The sequence below is a fragment of the Meleagris gallopavo genome, chromosome 9, assembly GCF_000146605.3.
Source record: "Meleagris gallopavo isolate NT-WF06-2002-E0010 breed Aviagen turkey brand Nicholas breeding stock chromosome 9, Turkey_5.1, whole genome shotgun sequence".
Lineage (NCBI taxonomy): Eukaryota > Metazoa > Chordata > Aves > Galliformes > Phasianidae > Meleagris > Meleagris gallopavo.
The window spans coordinates 5,893,066-5,914,192 of NC_015019.2; the positions used below are offsets into that span (position 1 = coordinate 5,893,066).

The window sequence follows — 21,127 nt, forward strand, 5'->3', positions numbered from 1 at the left end:
AACAAATAAAAGATGAGTCTCTAACAATTGAGTAGTGCACAGTTCTTTATTAAAAAATAAAAATCTATTTCAGTGATCTGGATTACGTGCTTTAATAGAGATTTAAGGATGAAAGCACAGCTTCCCTCAGGCAGTTTTTCACAATCAAGGCAATTCTAGATTTTTCATGTATTTAAATGGATTTTTGTTCACAATTTTATTCTTTTCTAAGGTCTCCGTAAATTGCTGTCAAAAATCATTTTATCTCTAGTTAACCAAAATACATATGAAAAATGCACTTCAACCTTTACCCTTTTCTAATGTTGAATTCTATGAAGCACACTTCTAGATGTAAAGTGCAGAACAGAATAGAGCTCCCTCATGTGGTATATCTACTTAATCTCAGTGACCAAACAGCCAACCAGAAGTGTTGTGAGTAATCCAATACTTGGACTTTATTCTGAAGCAGATAACCTAGAGAACTTCATAACATAGAATCAACAGAATAAGTGTCAATAAAAACCAGAAAAGCAAGCCATTTGAAGTTCTTGTTTGCCACACAGCTACCCGTTGCTTATCATTACATTTCCCCACATGTAATTGCTGTCCAATGCGTTCCTTTATAAAGCCCATAAAGGACTTTACAAATTGTTTATATGCTTCTGCTCACGTTTATAGTCTAGTCCAACATGAAAAAATATCAACGTAATCATTTGTAACTTTACATCAAGGCTTCTTTCTTAAAAAGAAGTTATCTAATAGCAGAAGTGTACTATGAAAAAGAAAATTGATAATTTGTTTTGTATATAAGAATTTTCATATATGCAGAATGATCAACAACTTGAATAACTATATAAGAACTCTATGGTCTAAGATGAAGCAACCCTTTTTTTTTTTTGCCAGCTATCTATCTATCTGAACAAAATCCTGAAGAAAAAAATGAAAATTTACTTAATTTCAGCATATCTTAGGTAAAATTCATACTTCCTTGGTTTAAGAAAACATACAAAGAAAGCCATCCATGTTTATTCCAGGAGGTTTAACACCTTCAACACACCTTGTTAGAGCTGACAGAAAGGTAATACACAAAGGAGATGGATTTAGATTTGCATCAGATAGCATATTCACTCTGTTTCAAGGTAAACTCACTACTCACTATGCCCCACAGGAAGCTCTTATAAAACCACACCTGCTCTTTACAAAAAAGGTTTTTTCTATCAAATTGTCAGTTACTTCAACCACTGTTTCACACATATTACTTTGTGTATCATTTATCCGTAGGAAATAAAGCAGAGAACACAAAATGCAGACCAAAGCTATGTTTAAACCTCCTTCTTTCTTTAACAGAAGTTTGTGTCATGGTTGCCTCTGAAACAACATGGAAAAAAAAACAATACAGAAATAATCCCAGAAGCTGTGAATGCTGATGAGTCTATGTTGAAGAAATACTCTTTCTACCAACTAAAACAACAGCGGAGTATTTGAGCTCAACTACACCAAATAGTAGGCCTTTTGTCCGCTACCTCCAAACTAGCTTAATAGTGGCAACATTTCAAACAATTAAACCTAGCACAAATTACTTCTAATCTTCTTTTGAACTTTGCAGGGTCAGTTCTTCAATAGCATTCAAAATGCTGAGATGCTATGTGCTTGAACATTTAACAATGAAAAGGAAACACTATTGATGCTCTGAATTTTCTAAGAAAGCTGCCAATTTGGAAAGAAAAGTAGATTGTATGTATGTACTAATTCTTCCCCTCCTCTATCACTGTGCTTTAAGAAGTGGGATTTTCTGTCTGTACTGATCAAATACGTCAGAACTTCAGATGCACTTTGAAGAATTAAAAGCAGGATCGGTTTAATCAAGTTTATCTTCGTTTCTTTAGCACACCCATTTATATATGATGCGAGTGTTTAAGAGAGAAAAGGCTTTTAAATAGAACCCCTCATAAAATGATATATTCTTGATTCCTTTTTCAATAACTGGATTCTTATACACGTAGGGAAAACAAAGCATCAATGCTTATTTGGGCAGATTCAAGTACATAATTATTTCATAGGAGAAAATATAAAATAGATCAGATGGCCTCAAATGATCTTCTTATGAGTTCAAACTTTGAAAGAGCTCAGTAAAGCTTAAAGAAATCCATTTTTACCCAAAGTAATTTTAAAGGTTTCACTGTTTATAGCCATTTCTCAATAACAAATAAAAATCAGTAACATGAATTTTCTGTTATTGGCTTTGTTTTCTCTATATTAGATAGAAAACTTAATTTTTGAAAACAGTAAAAAACACCAACTCATTGGTTAAGCATTTAATCATTAATTTTTTCCTGAGGTAATTCTTTGAGATAAGATTCAATGTTTCGATCTCTTAAGCTAGAACAAATCAGTCCTATTTCATTCTCCTCCACTGCATATACTCAAGTTGTTTTAAGTAAGTGTTAGTGTCCTTAGAACTCATTTTCTAACTGGAAGCAGAAATCTTTCCAATCTTTGTTATTCACTGTAGAACTTAATACTGCAGAACACTCAAGCTTTTTCATTGTTTGCAAGTTTTTTTCTTGCTGGTGTGGTGGGAGAAAATGAGAAGCTGATGGATAAAAACTAGGTTGAAAAGTTGGTCTGGGAGAAAAAAATATGAAAAAAATCTTAATGATGTATTAACTTCAGTATTGTAACTTTTCTGCATTTCAATACTATGTAGAAAAAATATTTTATCTGTTTGGAAGTATAACCAAGATTTTCCTGAAACATATCTTTTACTCTAGAACTGTACTTCCTAATGACAGTATTTTCTTTTTTTTTTTAGATAATAAGAGCACCCAACTTATATCTCCCTTGGCGCAACTCGAGGCCATTCCCTCTAGCCTATTGCTAATTACATGGGAGAAGAGGTCGGCCTCCACCCCACCACAACCTCCCTTCAGTTAGATGTAGAGAGTGATAAAAGTCATCCCTCTACCTCCTCTTTTCCAGATTAAACAATCCCAGCTCCCTCAGCTTCTCCTCTTTAGGTCTGAGCTCCAGACCCTTCAGTTTTGTTGCCCTTCTCTGAACACGCTCAAGGGCCTCGATGCTTTTCGTGTTATGAGGAGCCCAACACCGAACACAGTACTTAAGGTGCAGCCTCACCAGAGCTGAGTACAGAGGGATAATCACTTCCCTGCTCCTGCTGACAACACTATTTCACACAGAAATGAAAGTGACAGTGCATTTTAAACTGCCTCAAAAACAAAACAGGCTTTCCCAAAAATGACATCTCAGAACACTTGAAGTGAACTGTATTTCCATAACAAGCTAGAAGGAACTCCCAAGTGTTAACAGATGACAAGAGTGTTAATGCCATTAACATTTTTTCAGCACTCAGTGTGCAAACAATGTCCTGCTGCTCAGTCACTCAAAGAAAAAGAAAGTTTCACAGACAATTCCAGATGCTGGAATTCTGATTCAGTGTATGTTTCTTCCCTAGTGGCCTATTATGAGAGATTCTATAATGCAGTACTTCCTACAACAGTATTATCAGTTAAAGCTTAGTGTACATGAAATATTTTCTAACATTCTCGGTGCATAAAAGACCCACACACATTTAAAATACTCTGTTCCCCAGATGATTTCATTACCACTGAAGTACATCAAGTAACCAACCAGTAAATCTCACATTCAGTAGCATAGTCATCATTACATAGAAAAAGGAGCACAAATTCAAGTTGAATGAGAATCCTTTCAAGAGAGCCTTTTCTATTTTAAATGAAAGGACTGTATTAATAAGGTTCATTTTGGAAAATTAAAAATCATTGACAAATCAATGCTATTCTAATTAATAAGTTAGTAGCAAGCTCAAAGTAGGGTTTAACAGCAGCAATTTTGGATCATTTATGGCTTTCTAAAATTTTAAATTTTTTAATGAATTATGTTTTTAAATTCTTCACATGAATACACCAAGTAAAAAAAAGTAGTTATATTTATTATTCTGGTAGACAAAAGATTGTAACAAAACCAGGCATGTTAATATATTTTTCTACAGTAAATGACGTAACTGATAAAACAAGAGTTTAATTATTAATATGCCACTTAAGGAGATACGTTATACTTAAAAAACATGAGATTCTTTAAAATTTACATAATGGTCAAAAACTGAGTTCTTTGGTTCTTTCAGTTTAAGCAGCTACTGCAAAAAAAAAAAAAGTCTCTCAAGCAGGACAAACACCATGTTCTAACATCCTTATGAAGAAAACAATGCATATAGCTACTGTAACACCAGTATAAAGTTCAGAGTTTAGGATTTACCCTAAATTTTAGGCACAAACACTAAAATAAACACAAGGGGTGAAAGCCAAATTTTTTCTGTTTATAACTACTCCTAAACTGTTGAATCAGATTTCTCAGTACTGCATGAAGCTGGGTTAATTATAAAGAAATCTCCCACGTGCATTTGTTCTTCATGTATAGTATAATTCTAGACCTGAATAAGACAATGGAAAAGTTCTCTGAAGGCAATTTTTACAACAAAGATTATGAATGATCTTTTCTATTGTGATTATTAGTTCAACAGGATACCAAAAAAACACGTCATACTTGCTGAAGAAAATCTCATTCATAATTATGGGTAAATAGCCTTCTTTATTGGCAGGAAAAGAGAAGAGAAACTATGCTTTTAACTGTGGCACATTTATGCATTCTAGGACCCTGCTGAGAGATGATTTATGTTACAACACGTTGTGATTTTTCTGAGACAATCAAAGCAGTTAAGTGATGTTCAAGCCTGACATCCTCAACTTCCTAATCTCAGTAGGTGCTATCAAAAGCAATTCAACAAGCTGACAGAAACAAAAAAAACCCAACACATATTGATAACTAAAAGGTCACATCTTTCCCCTCCTAGTTCCTCTTAACTTTCAAGTTCATCCCTATACAAAAAAATTAATATGAGAGTGAAGAAACTTAAAATATTCGCTAAGTAGAAATAAATTTGATCATCTGGCAGAACTGGAGATGACTTTCTGAAAAAGAAAAATTTGTCAGGTCATCTATTAATTATGAAAACATAAACCCTTGCGAAGAATCAGTTCATTTCTTAGTCTTATCTACTTTGTCAAGCCACCAAATTCATTGGTTTGATAAAAGTCGTCAGACATCTAATGCCTACCGTAATTACCAGGAGCTGGTAATCTAATTCCGACATCAACATACGCAGAGTGAAGCAAAGCTGCATTCTTAACAGACTTTCAACAATTAATTTTCAAATATTTTTAGGATCTGCATATTCACTTCCATTATTAAAAGCATATTTTATACCTATATGTATTTTAAACTGTCTCGCACTGTCAAACAATTTCTTTACAAATTCATGTGTTGAGGAAAAGAACAGAAAGTGACTCTTTCCCACTCAAATTATTTGAACTATACAAATAACTCTTATAAGTATGGCTAAGCAGCAGAATGACAAACGACAAAGCACTTGCTTAACACAACAGAAAATATGTATACAACCTCTAATGCAGATCTGCCCTGCAAAAACTTAGTTTCCAAACACAGAAAAGTTAGGTCATAGAATCATAGAATGGCCTGGGTGGAAAAGGATCACAATGATCATCTAGTTTCAACCCCCTGCTATGTGCAGGGTCACCAACCACCAGATCAGGCTGCCCAGAGCCACATCCGGACTGTCCTTGAACGCCTGCAGGGATGGGGCATCCACAACCTCTTTGGGCAGCCTGTTCCAGTGTGTGACCACCCTCTGTGTGAAAAAATTCCTCCTAACATCTAACCTAAACCTCCCCTGTCTCAGTTAAAAACCATTCCCCCTTGTCCTATCACTATCAACCTATGTAAACAGTTGTATCCCCTCCTCCTGTTTTTACGCTCTCTTCAAGTACTAGAAGTCAAACCACTTCCTTACTTACACCTAAGTGTGATGAGTAGATACTATTGGTTCTAGATAGTTATTCCTATTTTTGTTTTAATAGACATACACAGAGATCAAGTTAAGTCTTATTTCATTGAAACAAGTCAATCACATAAATTATCCAAATTTCCATAAAAGCACAAGATGCCTGTCTTTGCCACATAACACTAAATCCTTCCACAAGTACAGAAATGTACATTATACAAAATACTTTTCCTGAAATAAGTTTGCAGTTAGACTTCTGCTTAGTTCTCTCACAAGTTTAGAGAGTTTCTTACATTGACAGTACACATTACTTTATAGACTTCTATAGCAAATGAAAAGATGTGAAAATTTTGTAGTGAAAGCAGGCAAAACAGACATGTTTTGGTGTTCTCCCTTAGATTTTACTTACCAATACTAAGGAACCCGCAGAAACCAAACCAAATTTTATTAACATTAAAAACATAAATACTTTTCTTCTAAAATTGATCAGGCAAAAACAAACAACAAAATTGACAAAACTCATACTCACCCCTTCAAAAAAAAAAATCAGCATATCTGGATTTAAAATAAGTACTGTTCTCAAGTCTGGTAACTGACCAAAATGACTTCAATACCATTAAATACTGATTTTTAAGAGAAAAATTTAGAACGATCTTTATGACATTATACTATAGTTCCCACAAAGGAGTTATTTTTCTCCCTTGGAATGTTTTCAGTTATGCAGTGAGAAAGAACAAATCAAGTTTCCTTAGTAGCCTTTTGTTTTCTTACATTTAGTCTATTCTGACATTTTTCTCTCCGCTAGAATAAAAGCGCAGAAGAAGAGAATTAAAACTTAATTTAAATGTCGTAAATACTTTACCAGATAAGCAGAACTCTGAAATCAGAAATAAAGACATGCAAAAAGGATATGCTCATCTTCTCTACAAACTTATCGTGCTCATCTTCTGTTTTAGGAAACTTCTTAATGTCATTTTCTATGTGTTGGATCTGTTTGTTCATTGAGTCAAGGTTGCTCTTTAGAGTTTTGTCTGAAACTGAGAAAAATAGTTAATAAGTAAAAAGATTTCAGATTATGGTTAGAAAGAAAGAGTATCAGAAGGGGAAACAACAACCATATAAATAGTCCTAAGAATTAGTCCTTAAGCAGACGCAATTGTTTCTGAAATACTGCTTATAAAAAAACTCTACTGTATATAAAAATAAGTGAAAATATTTACTGTAGTATACCAAATCTTCCTACCTAGGGTGGAAGTGTCATCACTTAATTCTACAATTAGTTCAAATGATTGTAATTCTATCCAAATTTAGTGGTAAAAATTCTAATATTTCATTCTTTTAAATCTAATTCAAAGATTAGAAAGTTGCTAAGGTTCAAAGAGATTTTACCTTATTAATGCATGTACTTGGTTACAAAAATGACTTAGACATTAAAAAGTTATTTTTTTTTTTTTGAAATTAAACTGATTTCTATAAACCAGTTTGTGAAACCCTGTTAACACCAAAGGTAGGTTTGAATAATTAAAGCCACTGACAATTAAAAAAAAAAAAAAGGAATCACAGTATAGTACCAAAAGCTAAATAAAGGCTACACCAGAAAAACAGTGCTTTGTAATATGCTATTCTACCATAAACCACTATTTGTATGCTTTGTATTAAACAACCAGTTTAACTGGTTTAACTGAATGTCTACATTCTATTTCTTTCAATCCATTTTGGGCATCCTAAGTTCTGATCTATTTATTTCAAAAGCTCATATTTTCCATTATCACTATTAGCCTGTAATCCAACTTTGCCTGGCTTGTTTATATAATATGATATTGATATACATGTTGTAACTCATTGTCCAACAGCTATGGCATGTGATATACCATGGTGCATGTGTGCAGAAATCACAGAGAGCAAGGAATGCAAAGTAAGAGGAGCAAAAAAACTGCTAACACAATCTGGGTTTAATCACCACTGCAGCTAACAAGGAAACTCACTAGACTAGCACTGAACAATCTGATCTAACAGATTTCTTTATGGGCTCTCTACTTCTGACAGGAGTTCGGTCTTCCCAATTTAGTCAAGAGCAAGCCATACTTCCCTTTTTTTTTTTTTCCTCTCTACTGAGAAGTGTGCCAATTCAAGAACAGACAAAGAGAAAGAAATAGGTACTATTTTGTAGCTTTCACACCACAACTTCTTACTAATGGCTGGTATTAAGGAATTATTTGAGAAGCCACTTAAAGTGGTCTTCAAACTTTAATTAGTTTAACTACAGAATTTAATGCTTTAATTTCTTTAGTAAGTAACAGTCCAGAGAGTAATCTAGTCTATTCTCTAATTTTGCCCCCGATAATTACTTTGAGAAGTAGAACCTGCCATACTGAATAGTTTTGTTTAAGCTAGAATTCAAACTGTAGCTTTAAAATGTAGCTTCAAAGTCTAAACTATCATGACTTTGCATATTATAAGATAACTGCCAAATAAATCCTGAAAACCCTATGGGAAAATGTAGCCTATGTTCTAACAGAGTGCAAGCCAATCCCAAATACCACCAAATCTCTAACAGAATCTTTTTCAGAAATTGTACCTTGGAACTACTACACAAAATCAATCTGTGAAATTTTTTTGCTTCTCTGTCTTCTTCACTGACATCTTGTCAATGAAGATGAATACTTCTGTTGAAAAGCTTTTAATTAGATGATGCCTAGGCTACCAACAATATGGTAATGCTATGTGCGAATACAGGAGCTTCTCTAGGGGAAAATGAGTCTTCCAGTACCTACATCCAGAAAAATACATTGAGAGATTTTCTGACATTTCATTATTGCAGTTTATGTGAATGAAAAGAATGACAGAAGTCACTATGCAGCGTAAGGCTGACTTTTGATTGTGATGCAAAGCGCCAGCTTTCAGATTCTATTATGGAGAGAACAGTCACAGATGTAGGCATTAAATTTATCATGCCAGAAGGCATTGTCTGTTTCATATCCACTAACATGCCAGATTGGGCAAAATCTGTTTCAGCAATTTAAACTGTGCAAGGTAGAAAATACTGCAGATTTCTTCGTAAAGACTGTTTCTTCTGCTGCAACAAACTATAAAACTTCCACTTGACAGAAAAATGACTACTACTTATGAGTATGTTTCAAATTGCTATATTTTAAAACAACAATGACACAATGTTTTAAAATGTTTTTCTCACTCTAAATTTACAACTATCTCACTGAAATACCTCTTAGACTTTCAAAAATTGAACTTCATGCATCATTTCTAATAATATACTACGTAAAGTATATAAATATTTGCAATCCACAGTGCTTCTGATTGCTGATATCCTTCCTAGTGATGTCTCAATTGGCAGAAGCATGTTAGCAAATTAAAGAAAGATATTTTGTATGTCTACATGAAGAAGAAATTTGTGCTCCTGTTATGAGTACTACACAGACATAACTCACCTCCCCAAAGGCCTCTTTCACTTGATTTTGCCTAAAATTCTCTGGCTTTTTTTTTTCCCTTGTTTAAATGAATACTTTTTTTTTCCCCCCCACATTGTGTACCTTGGTTTCAAACAAAGAATTCTGTCCATCATGTACTGGGAGAGCAAACAACTTCTGAAAGGAACTTTAGTGTCTGTATCAAATTCACTCTTAAGTTCTGCCCTTCACTTGGAGCTTAGCTATTTTCAAAAGTTCTACATAACTGCTGAGCTAACCCCCAAAAAGATGACATATCAACACACTTTTTTTTTTTTTGCTTTATCTGAATTATCACGATTTTTTTTCAATATCAAACAACACAAATTTTATTGTATATGCAGGGGGAAAAAAGCCTGGAAACATACTTATAAAATTAGCAAATTAACCGTAAAAAAAAAAAAATATGACAAAGAATGGCAGTGGTGGCTTAAAGCAGCTGGTATTTGAACCCAGATTTGACACAACAAATCATAGTCATAGAAAGGCTATGAGTTGGAAGGCAGCCATCCAGTTCCAACCCCTTGCTGCTCTGTCTGGTTGCCACTCACCATATCAGATCACCAGGGCCCCATTCAACCTGGCCTTGACCACCTCCAGAGGCATGTTTGACATAACAGTTACATTTCAAAGATAATCAAAACTCTACGCTCAACTGCTAACAAAGTAAATTTGAACCTTAATTACAATTTAGAAAAAACAATAATTGTTCAAAGTTTATGACAGACATTATTTATAATTTAAGTAATTTTAATCTTTTCATAGCCAGGCAACCAGTGCACTAAGAAGCTCAGTACGTTATACATAAAAGCTATGCAATAGTAAATGAAGTTTCCTAACACATTCACTGAACAATACTGCTGACTGACCAAGAATGTAAGTAGCATTGGTGACTTGGTAGTATAATTGAACTGAACTTTTCACATGCCATCTGTGAACATTCGAAAGCATATTTATTTTTTCTCTATTGAATAAAAATCAAGTGCTAAAATGAGAAACATACTGTGCTTATATACACACAAAAGTGTTTACTCTCAAGCAACCAGGCACACACTAGAGACGTAACATAGTAAACTAATCATCATGATTACACTGCTTAGACAGTTTCTGATATGTGATTTCATAATCTTTTCACTACCTTGTATTATTCCCACAATGTATTTCAAAAGAGAAGTTACTTTATTACAGGTTTTCCCCCTCACTTTTTCTTAATAAACATCAGAACAGGAAAAATCCATGTGGATTATGAATGCTTACATGTTACATAATCCTGCAATCTAAAATGAAATGTTGCAAATATTTCATGTCAAACAGCTATTACCTCTAGGTGCTTCATCTACTTGCTTACCTTTACTTGCATTCTCAACATGCTGCAGTTCATCTGTGAATTTTAAGATATCACGATAATTCTCCTCACACACTTCCGCCAGAAAGTGCAGCAAGGTTGTCTTCTGATCTGTTGATTTAGTATCTATAATCTAAGAAGTGAACACAGGAGGAAATAACAGGAAAAAAATTACTATTTTTTAAACTTTTTTTTAATCTGCCAGATTCATTTTATTTAAATTCATTAGCAAAAAGTTAAGTAAATCAGTGGCCTGTAAATTTTGAGCAGTAAACTTCTACACTTCTTTGTTGCAGAACTACAAAAGGAATCTAACCCCATGCTGCATGGTTTTTGTTCTTAGTATCAATTCTTAAACCCAAAGACAGTATGAGAATTTGAGATTTTGGCAATGGCAGTTCAAAATGCTGTAATAAAAGAACTAAAAGCCCTGAACAGAGATTAAATAGAATAATTTAGTTCATTCCTTCAATGCCCTCACTGCCAAATTTCTAAGGCAATGCCTCTGACATGCTGAATGGTTGGACACAGGGCTAAAATATTTGCTCTTTTACCAGTCATGTTAAAGGAACTTCTTGTAAAACCAGTTTTTACAGAAGCAAAAAAATGTAGAGAATAACACTTAATCATAATCTATGAATTCAAACTTGACTGGAATTTCTGACCAATTTAAAATGCACCCTACTGGAATACCAAATGACAACAGTTGAGCAAAGATAATCCTAACTGCTAGTAAATTGAATTCCGTAAGTAGACTTTTATTTAGGAGAAGTTGCATGAGAATTATGTACAGTATGAACCTAACTGCCTATTTTCACTCTCCTCTCAAGCGGACAGGCAATTTCTAGTGGTCTCAGATAAACAAGCGCTCTTGATGGTGATATGACTCTGCTCTCCATTATCCTAAGGGCATTACCTGCTAGAATCAATCTAGAATTTTTAAAGTGAATTTAAGGCCTAGTTTAGCTTATCCATTTTCATGCAGATATAAGGAACGAATGTATGAATTGATTGAAGAATCAGTGGAAGCAGATTATCAGTTATTTAAAGTTAGAGACAGTAGGTGCATGGAAGAGTGAGCTAAGCATACTTCACTTCTTACAGAGAAGTACTATTACAGATGTATTTGTAAAGACCTTTAAACCAAACATTATTAACTCATCTACCACAGTTCTTATACAAAAACAAGCTACAACGTACACAACAAATGAAATCAAGGATTTATTTAAGAAGTGTACATAAATGTGTATAAAATCTCTTATTTGTTTTCTCATTCTGTAAATCACTAGAAGTTCTAATTCTATAATCCTCATGACAGGCTTGCCATTGATGTTCAATTTAATACAGGCCTTTCAGCTTTAAGGATTACCCTGTTAAGAATAAATGACTACAGTCCAAAAACAGGCTTTTAAAAATATAAGGTATTTAGACAATTAAGAATGCAATTTAAATCATACCGAATCAGTGATTAAGGATTAAACAATGCTCAGTAACGGTATGTAGTTAAAAGGTTTTAATACGCTACATATATGAAGGGTTTTCCAACTTTAAAAAAGATAGATTTAGTGTCTCAACATCTGTATGGTAGAAAGAAATTGCATTTCAATTTTTCTGTGAACAAGAACTATTGGATTTGCATTTTTTCATCTTTCTGACTACATTAAGTGGATGAAACATTTTTTCCCCTAAAAGGACAAAGTTGTTTTACCTGCAGACTACAAATACAGTAAATATTGTCACCAACAATAACAGTCAAAAGTTAATATTAGCATTTGCTAAGTTGTTTAAAACATCTAGCAAACAATCATTCAGATCTTAAGCAATGCCAACACATTGCATTTGTAAAATAATAGCAATGCATGTCACAGACTAGAGGTATTCCAACTCTGTTTTTAAAGGAGACACTAACATAGATACTAAAATTTAAATAAAAAAAGAACAATTTTGATCCTATGGCCTTTAGGAGAGAGAACAAGGAAATGACACTCCTGATTAAAGAAGTCAGTAGATCAACATATTAGTAGCTTCCTGTTGGATGTTAAAGTATGATTCTGAGTACTCAGTACTATGAGATTCATTGTTCGGGAAGGGATTAAGACAAATAATACAAAGAACTTGATACTTGCAAGCACAGCCGCTCAAAAAAATAATGTCATAATAATAAAGTTTCCCTTTTAATTTAGTGCATTGATAAAGCATTTCAAATGTGTAAATGGTATCATAACCAGGTTCAAGTTTCTTCTTTCCTCTGTGTGTGCGCGCGCATATTCAGGCAAATCTTTCTTTCAAGCAAATTTCTACCTAGTCTGACTTCACAGACACGTGAGGGTTCCTGTCCTTGAAAAGACAGTTGCTACTGCAATATGGTTAAAAAACAGTGGCTGGATTTTTGTTTGCTTCTAACTACAACCAGATGGGTTTAAAATAGTGTTTTGTTTTCTTCATTACACTTTATTAAAAATTGTTAATAAGATTTCCATAAACCAAATGACCAACTCTATTTTAAGAGCATCTGAAAAAATAAAATAAGAAAAACTAGATCAATACTTGCCTTTTTTTAGTTACTTTTTCTTTTAGCTCATATACTAAAACACTACATCTACTTAATAATTAATATTAAGATAATTCAAGAAAGGCACAAAATTCTTATGGCTTTTTGTTGAAAAGTGAATTTATGAAGTCAGGGTACCTCATCATTAAAGCAAACACTACATGTATTCAAATTCTACATGTATTTTATACATAGAAAATAATTTTATACATAGAAATGTGTATACATGCGTATAAATGTGTATACACAGACACATGTTCTTCCCTGCACGGAGCCCTGTTAAAATTCTGATTTTAAAATAATAATCAACAGCTCTCTTAATATGGTTCCACACACAAGCAGAAAGTCCACTGAAGTGGACAAAGCCTGCTTAGTACCGATATGCACTGCACTGCATGTATTTTATTACAGAGAATGTTTTAAATATTTACTCTAAACCTCACTGAGAAAAATAAGCATTTCCTACAGAAATATGTCCTGAAAACAGAACAAAAAAAAATTAACAGATTCTGTTTCTGAGGGCAAGACAAGTAGTCAAATTTTTTATCTCAGTTACTTTAAGTGGAATTTAGCTGTAAGCACAGATAACTATGCTTCAGCAATTACTCAGTTCAGTAGAGAACAATTTGCAGGATCTACATTAGCTGTGTCAACATCTGTAGAATTTGCATTGAAAGCAATTCATAAGTCACCTGCAGTGCAAGAACACCTTCTTGAAGCTATGCGATGCTCAAGTATCTTTCAGGCTCAGTCATCACTTCCCCTCCCCCTCAATTAAGAAATATATTAAGAAATGGTTTAGTACTTGCAGATTAATTTCCCTTTAGATTCAAATGCTATGAAAAAACAAGGCAGCACTGGATTTATAAAAATACCTTAAACTTGGACATAATTTAAAATATTCACTTATTAAAGTGAAATTACTTCGCAAGCAAAGTTTATTTTACCTATAATTGGCAAAATCTGTTTATTAAACTATAGCAACAGAGACTCTTTGTCCGCTGTCATGTCAGATCAGACTTGTGTATTTGAAAGGTTGCTGTCCCCCAGGGTTACAACACTTAGACGAACACATCAGACTTCTCCAGGGCCCCAAACAGAGGCTTGAACAATGGGCCCTCAAATTACACCACACACAAAAACTTGTCAAGATATATGTTAACCTTTTTTTTTTTTTTGCATCTGTTTACATATGTTTCATCATTGTATTTCTAAGATGTGCTTCATGAACTGATATATTCAAGTTCAGAACGTCTTACACACTTTTTACCATTTATAGCAGCACTTCTTTGAAGTCTTAAATTGGAATTGTATCTTATATTTTGAAACCACAAGCGAATTTTAACATAGAACAACAACATCCAACTTAAATTCCAAATATGTACTTCTTGTTTGATGGATAGTAGAATGGAAGACAGAAATAAGAGACAAGTAGCAAGAATATTTAAAGTAAGTCTTATGTGTATACTATTGAAAAGAAGACAGACATTAAATAACTGTACAATATTGATTGTTTTTCCCTTCTTAGGGCTGTTTCTTATGTACTAAGAGCTTCATGAATTCACACTGAGCAGTATTATAGCTTCATCTTACCTTGCAAAGAAATGTGATGTTAAAACCAAGAGACTGTTCATTTCTGCTGCCAGTGTTCATATAGTTTCCAAGGAACAACACTAACTCCAAAAGCTTACTAAAACTTTCACTCTTCCTCAGCTCTTCACAAGCTAGTGTAACTGCCATAATGCCAGGCTTGATATTGTTTATATGGTCTTCAAATGAAAGTTTGAAAAGAATTGCATTGAGACGTGACCTCAGCATTTTCACTGAACTCATCTACAAAACAAAAAATATTAAATCAGAACATAAAGTTACTTGTGTAAAATAGCTTATATTAAAAAATACTGGACAGTCTACACACTTGGAAGACTACACACTTTCTGTATGTTTCCATCATTTACCCTGTATTTTCCAAGAAACTGTACCTGCACATACTTACTGGCAACAAATACACAATACCAACATCCCTGCACACAAGACAGTAAATGTAAACTAGTTCACCTCTTAACAAGAACCCAAGATTAGCCTGAAGACACACATGCTAAACTTATTGTAACAGCTCCAGTAAAGTCACCATTAGAATATCAACTTCTCAGTTTCTTTCCAAAATAGTACAACAATCTCTCAAGTGTCTGTGCTAATACCAGCACAAATGTAAACATGGCTGATTAAACTCGAGAATTGTATTTTTCATTTTTAGATTTTCTTACTGAGCTGATGCAGTTACACATTACCACAGGAGGAGCAGTGGGGGAGAAAAAAAATGATAAATCCTTAGGGACCTCCTCAGGGGTTCTCATCACATAAGATCACGAAGTGCAAACAAAACACAACCTGCATTTCAATCCAGTATGTTTCTGTCCTTCAAAACAAATTTTGTCAAACTTCTCCACAAGATATTATCCTGTTTGAAAGAGTAGTATAAAACTAATTCCTTCCTGACATAAATCACACTGTAGTAAAACTGCCTGACACAGATGCTGAAAAGTATCTCTGATAGTAATTTGATTAGCTTAAATCCTCAAGATCAATTTCATTATTCTAAACACCAAAAATAAATCCTTCTCTTCCATATTTTAAGTAATCAATAATATTTCCTTGTACTTAGCAATGGACTGTAATTGATAAAAGACATTTAGAAGATAAAGATATATACTGAAAATTTTTAATCCACTTAAAAATTTTCATTTAAATGCAAGAATGATTACCTTCCAAATCTAAATCTTAATTTTAATTAGCAGAATACAGAAAGATTTCTCCCCCAATGCATTCACTATCAGTGGTGTTCCTGAAGGACTTTATCCCCCTGAAAGAAAAGCTTGGTTATGTGACAAATCACACATCACGGCTATCAAAACAAGGATTTTTATGTGCTCGTCTCTGTTGCGTAAACCTTTACCACAGCTCCTTGAGGAACCAAGATCTTTTTGTGAGGAAAAGAAATTAATTGGAAGTGTTTCAGTATAACTAGCATTTCTTCCTTCCTCCCCAGATTTTAAATACATCACCATTATCTGAAATGTTTATTTGAGCCCCTGCAAGTCATCAACGTTCAGCCTTGAAACAGTTTCCTAAGCATCTTGTATTTTAAAAACATTATACTAAAAACTTCTGCCTTGAAAAGGATCTACCTTCACTCAGATGCAGTAACCAAAGACAAAATTAATCTCTTAATCTGCTTTAACCTTCATCAGACAATCTACAATTTTTATTCAAAATGAGACTTAAAAAATTGTCAAAAGCTTTAGATCATAAAAACAGTGTTTTTTGTTTTTTGTTATTTTACTAAACTAGATGGTAAAATTGAATATGCCAATAAGCTTTGGGAAACTTAATCCCTTCATAAGGCAAACATCCCCATTTTCATTTAGCGAATTTTTCTACTTAACATTCCAGCATATACTGAAAAACTTCTCTAAGCTTCCCTCAAAAGAACAAATCACAAAGAAACAATCCTGAAAATATGGATATTTTTATGATTTTGACAACACGTTTCAGTGAAAAAAACAAGAATCTTTTAGATTCAATCCAACAGTAGACAAGTCAGATAAACAGATGCCATGTTTCTAAGATAACCAACAGGATACAGTCAACCCAGTGACTTTCCTTTAGATACATAGTTTTCTGGGAAAGTCTGCTGGTAGAATTGCAGTGAATCATTGAAATAAGAAACAAATCATACTATTAGATAGAAGCAATGAGAAAGCACTAAGTACTAGATTTGTTGGTTGTTCAATTAAAAAAATTGAACTATTCAACAACTGCAAAAACCCCAAGGCCCAGATCAAGTGGCTTTCAGCTATCTATCTGCAAAACGAAATGACAAATTCTTACTCAGGTAAAAAGTGTACTCAGAACATCTACTTACTACATACTTAATACACACTACTTGGATCATGGCAACTTCATTAATTTCTACATCAAGACAAAGCAAGAGAACAAGTTGTTTTAACCTCTGGTCTTCTGAATTAGAAGTAGAAAAAAAACTTCTAAATAAGAGCATAAAAAAATCTCCAAGTGTTCTCATGCACTCAATTATTATTATTTACATTTGATAACAAAACTGAAAAGGGTTTTGCATTGTCATTTATATGCATTGTGCAGCTCTCTCTCTTTTCCTTTTTACTTTTCCCATGTCCCTATTAACATTAACCCACAGCATCTGTTCTTCTTTCTACAGGTGCTCAACTGCCATTTGTAACTTCTCTAAAGAAAAAAGAGAGAAAATGGAAACAGAGGATCCTCAAAGGCAGATTGTGAGAGAAGAAACAGGAGATGAGATGGTGTTCAGGAACTTCTGACTGTATGTAAGAAAAACATATTTGACAGCAAAGGTGGGTAAACACTCAGCACAGCCCCGGCAGTAATTTAGTATTATACATTAGATAGCAGAATGATGGGAGGAAGCAGATATACAGCATTCCACTCCAAAAATATCTCTATGTAAAACCTAAAGAGAAAAATGCAGTTAAACTGAATAAAAGAGAAAGGTTGAAGCTGAAGTAACAAGGAGGGTATGATGTTCATAAATAGAAATATACAGCAAAAGGAGGGATCGAGTTGGGAGAACTCAGTTATAGAGATCAAGGCTGCTGCAGTAGGAAACTGAGACGAGTGAAAAGGAGAAATATCTATAGTTATGCTTTAAGCCAAGATCATTAAACACAATTTTCTGAATTTATTTAGTAAAATAGTTAAATGAATGGAATACATTGAGTGTCATCTGGCTCAACACCTCTACCCTGTGTGCTTCCATCCTGTGTTTTCCTTAAACATTTTAGATATTCTCCTTGTACAAAATCTACACAATGCGTAACTTGGTTCAGCCTATTTTTTTTTTATTATATGCAAGGGTAGAGTAAGATAATATTCATTTTTTGTAGTCACTCCCTCTTAAGATCAGCTTTTTGCCATTTTGAAAGTAGGCACAATGCAGATAGTAGACAGTGCAATTGTTCTGACCTGCGTTCCTTCCTAGAGAACAAGAACCCTTTCTGTTGTAGGGCTTTAAGTACTACTGTCATTTCATCACATTGTTTTAGTCAATAAAGTCTGTTAAATGACAGGAGATGAAGTATTCCTCCAGAGGTTTTAAAAGACCGTATACTTATATTCAAAAAACAAATATAAACAAACTGTTCCCGAAACACGTTGTGTTTTTTTTTTTTTCAGAAGAATGAGGAAATTTCATAGAATATAAACATATTCATACCAAACATATTCTACTAGATTTCCTTATCCTTGTCCTCAAACATTTTAAATTATTTATGAATGACATACAGTTTTAAAAATCAATAGCCTTGAATTTTTCAGAAGAATTCATTAATACCTTTAATTTTCTAATTCCTCTAAAAAAAAAAAAATCTAATTGGGTCATGTCATGTTCCCTGCATCCAAACAAATCATACCAAAGACACTTCTGAAGCCAATTTACGGCAATGTCTTTCAAATAAACAAATAAACTATTTAAGAGAAGTATCAGCTATTTCATTCCCTTCTTTTAAGGGCTTCTGTTTCAATATATTTTATTTTATAGGACACCTTAGAAACATTACTGAGCTGATCATCCTTAAAGTAATCTTTTAGAATAACAAAATTGAAGTGAAAAGCTCAACTAATTTGTTAAGTTTGTATAATATCTTTGGAAGACCAGCAACAAAAAGTCTTTCAAGTCCTAGCTTAGTACTCAGTTACAAACAATTACCTACCAACATGTATTCAGTAATTTATGCAGTCTTTCAAGTCCTATTTAATACTTGGTATTATATAATCATGTACCAGCACATATTTGGTAGTTTATGAAAATTGGATAATTTCATTCAGAGATTGGTTCTAGCCATTATAATACATTATATTTCAATTTTTTTGAATAGATGTATGCATTGAACAAATAGAAAAAGCAACAGAACGATCTTCAGTTTCAATTATGATACAAATTCATGCTTCTAGAGGCATTTCAGGAGTTCATGTGTATATATATACGCAGTATATGTTTACATATAGTATGTGCATTTATATATGTATATTTATCATAAAATATCCTGAAGTGGTAGCTACCACATGTAACATTGAGTTCAACTCCTGAAAAATCTTTCTATTGACCAAAATAAGATTATAATAGATAATATAAACTTCTCACACCAAGAAATCTTTCCTCCTCTTAATAGTGATGTACGTATAGTCTTATATTATGGGCATATTATCTCTTTCAGCTGTTCAGTTTTCAATACAGCAAAATAAATTACCAAAGTTGTCAGTGCCATAGAGTAAATGGATCTTTTATGAACCCTTAAAATTTCACCTTCTTAAACAGTTAGGAAGAACACTCCAAATTCAATAAACACAAAAGCCTTTCACACATCACACTGTACAAGAATAAGACAAAAGACTTGCTGTGGCAGAAATGTCTGTTCCCCTCCATTACATACTATACTTCCTACCAAAAAAAAAAAGTATTTGTATTTTAAACTGATCAATAAGTATATCAACATTTTCCTCGTGCACAATAGCACTAACCAAAATACTTTAAACCTCCTTTTTTCATGTATTTGATACAATAATTCTCTCCAGTTAATTACAGCATTAATACGTACCACGATTATAAATTGTTCTGACTCAGCAAGATCATTATATTCATCCTGCAATGCAGCTAAGGCATTAATTTCTTCCTGTTCAGGAAGATTCTTCATTACAGCCTAAAACAAAAATGCATTATATTAAACTTGGTATAATGAATGAGCTATGATCTTCAAATAACACACTAAAAATAACATAACATAGAAATGTACAAGAAAATTATTCTTTTATTTACATAGCTTAGACACTATATAAACTTAAAATCAAACCAATAATTAATACATACCTCTGTTACTGTCTTCAATTTGAAGAATGCCCTCTCCTTTTTATTAAAAAGCTACAGAAAAAATTCTCAGCTACTGTCAGACCCTGAAGAATTATTCTTTACCTCCCAACCTTTTTGCCCTCACAATTTACTCATTGCCCTCATATACTACTCATTAAATACTAAGCAAGAAAAAATGGTCTGCATCAAGCCATACATAACCACGTAAAACTAATCTTTAGTTCTTATTCAAAATACCTATACACAGGTCAATCTCAAAATTGGACAAATATTCAGGAAGGTGAAGTCAGCTTTCAACATTTTGGAAGACACGTGAACTCAGTGGAGTCCATATTCGCAAAAGTCTATTTTGTTACATGATTTTAACTCCTGTATCCCTCTCATCTTGGTCCTCAAAGATAGGAGAGAAAAGGAGCAGGTCTCTGTTCTGACTTCATTCTAGTCCTTCAAACATTTGAAAACGAATTCCGAGAGGATGTGCTCCATTGCACTTCCAGGACTTGAAGTCAGATCACTGTTCTCTTTGATGCAGAACTCAGCCATAGATAAATGATCAGTGCAATGCAAACTACATGTTTTGGCAAAAACACATCAAATAAAAAGCACTGCCCAAAAGGGTTTGTAGAGGGAGGAAAATTTTTTGTTTGTTTGTTTAAGTCTGAAATTTAAAGGCTGATGCTTTCACTTGCTTCTTAGTTAAAATGCCCTCAATTCTGCTAAAAATGATATTTTACATGGGTATGTTTAGAAAGTGTACTCTTCCAAAGACAAAAAGAATGAACAATGAATTTTCTTAGCACTTTGTTCTCGCAGAACTGCATTGTCATCAGTCATGTACACAGAACTGCACTGTCATCATTGATCATGTACACAACCTGCTTAATCCAATAAATTTTACTAACTATGATAGCGTAAGATCAAAAAGTAGCAAGAAACAAGTACTCCAAAGGAAAGAGCAGTTGTCTGTATGCTCAGT

At 33.4% G+C, this 21,127-nt stretch overlaps 1 protein-coding gene across 3 annotated transcripts in view; it reads right to left on the reverse strand.

Moving 5' to 3' along the window:
- Positions 1-21,127, reverse strand: part of DIAPH2 (diaphanous related formin 2) — a 153,720-nt gene that overhangs the window by 66,087 nt on the left and 66,506 nt on the right. For all 3 annotated transcript variants that reach the window (XM_019618162.2, XM_010715233.3, XM_019618161.2), the window contains 4 exons: positions 19,883-19,984; positions 14,826-15,065; positions 10,685-10,814; positions 6,785-6,909 (listed from right to left, as the gene is read on the reverse strand). In XM_019618162.2, coding sequence (XP_019473707.1) covers positions 6,785-6,909; positions 10,685-10,814; positions 14,826-15,065; positions 19,883-19,984 — 597 coding nt within the window. The remainder of the gene's footprint in view (positions 1-6,784; positions 6,910-10,684; positions 10,815-14,825; positions 15,066-19,882; positions 19,985-21,127) is intronic.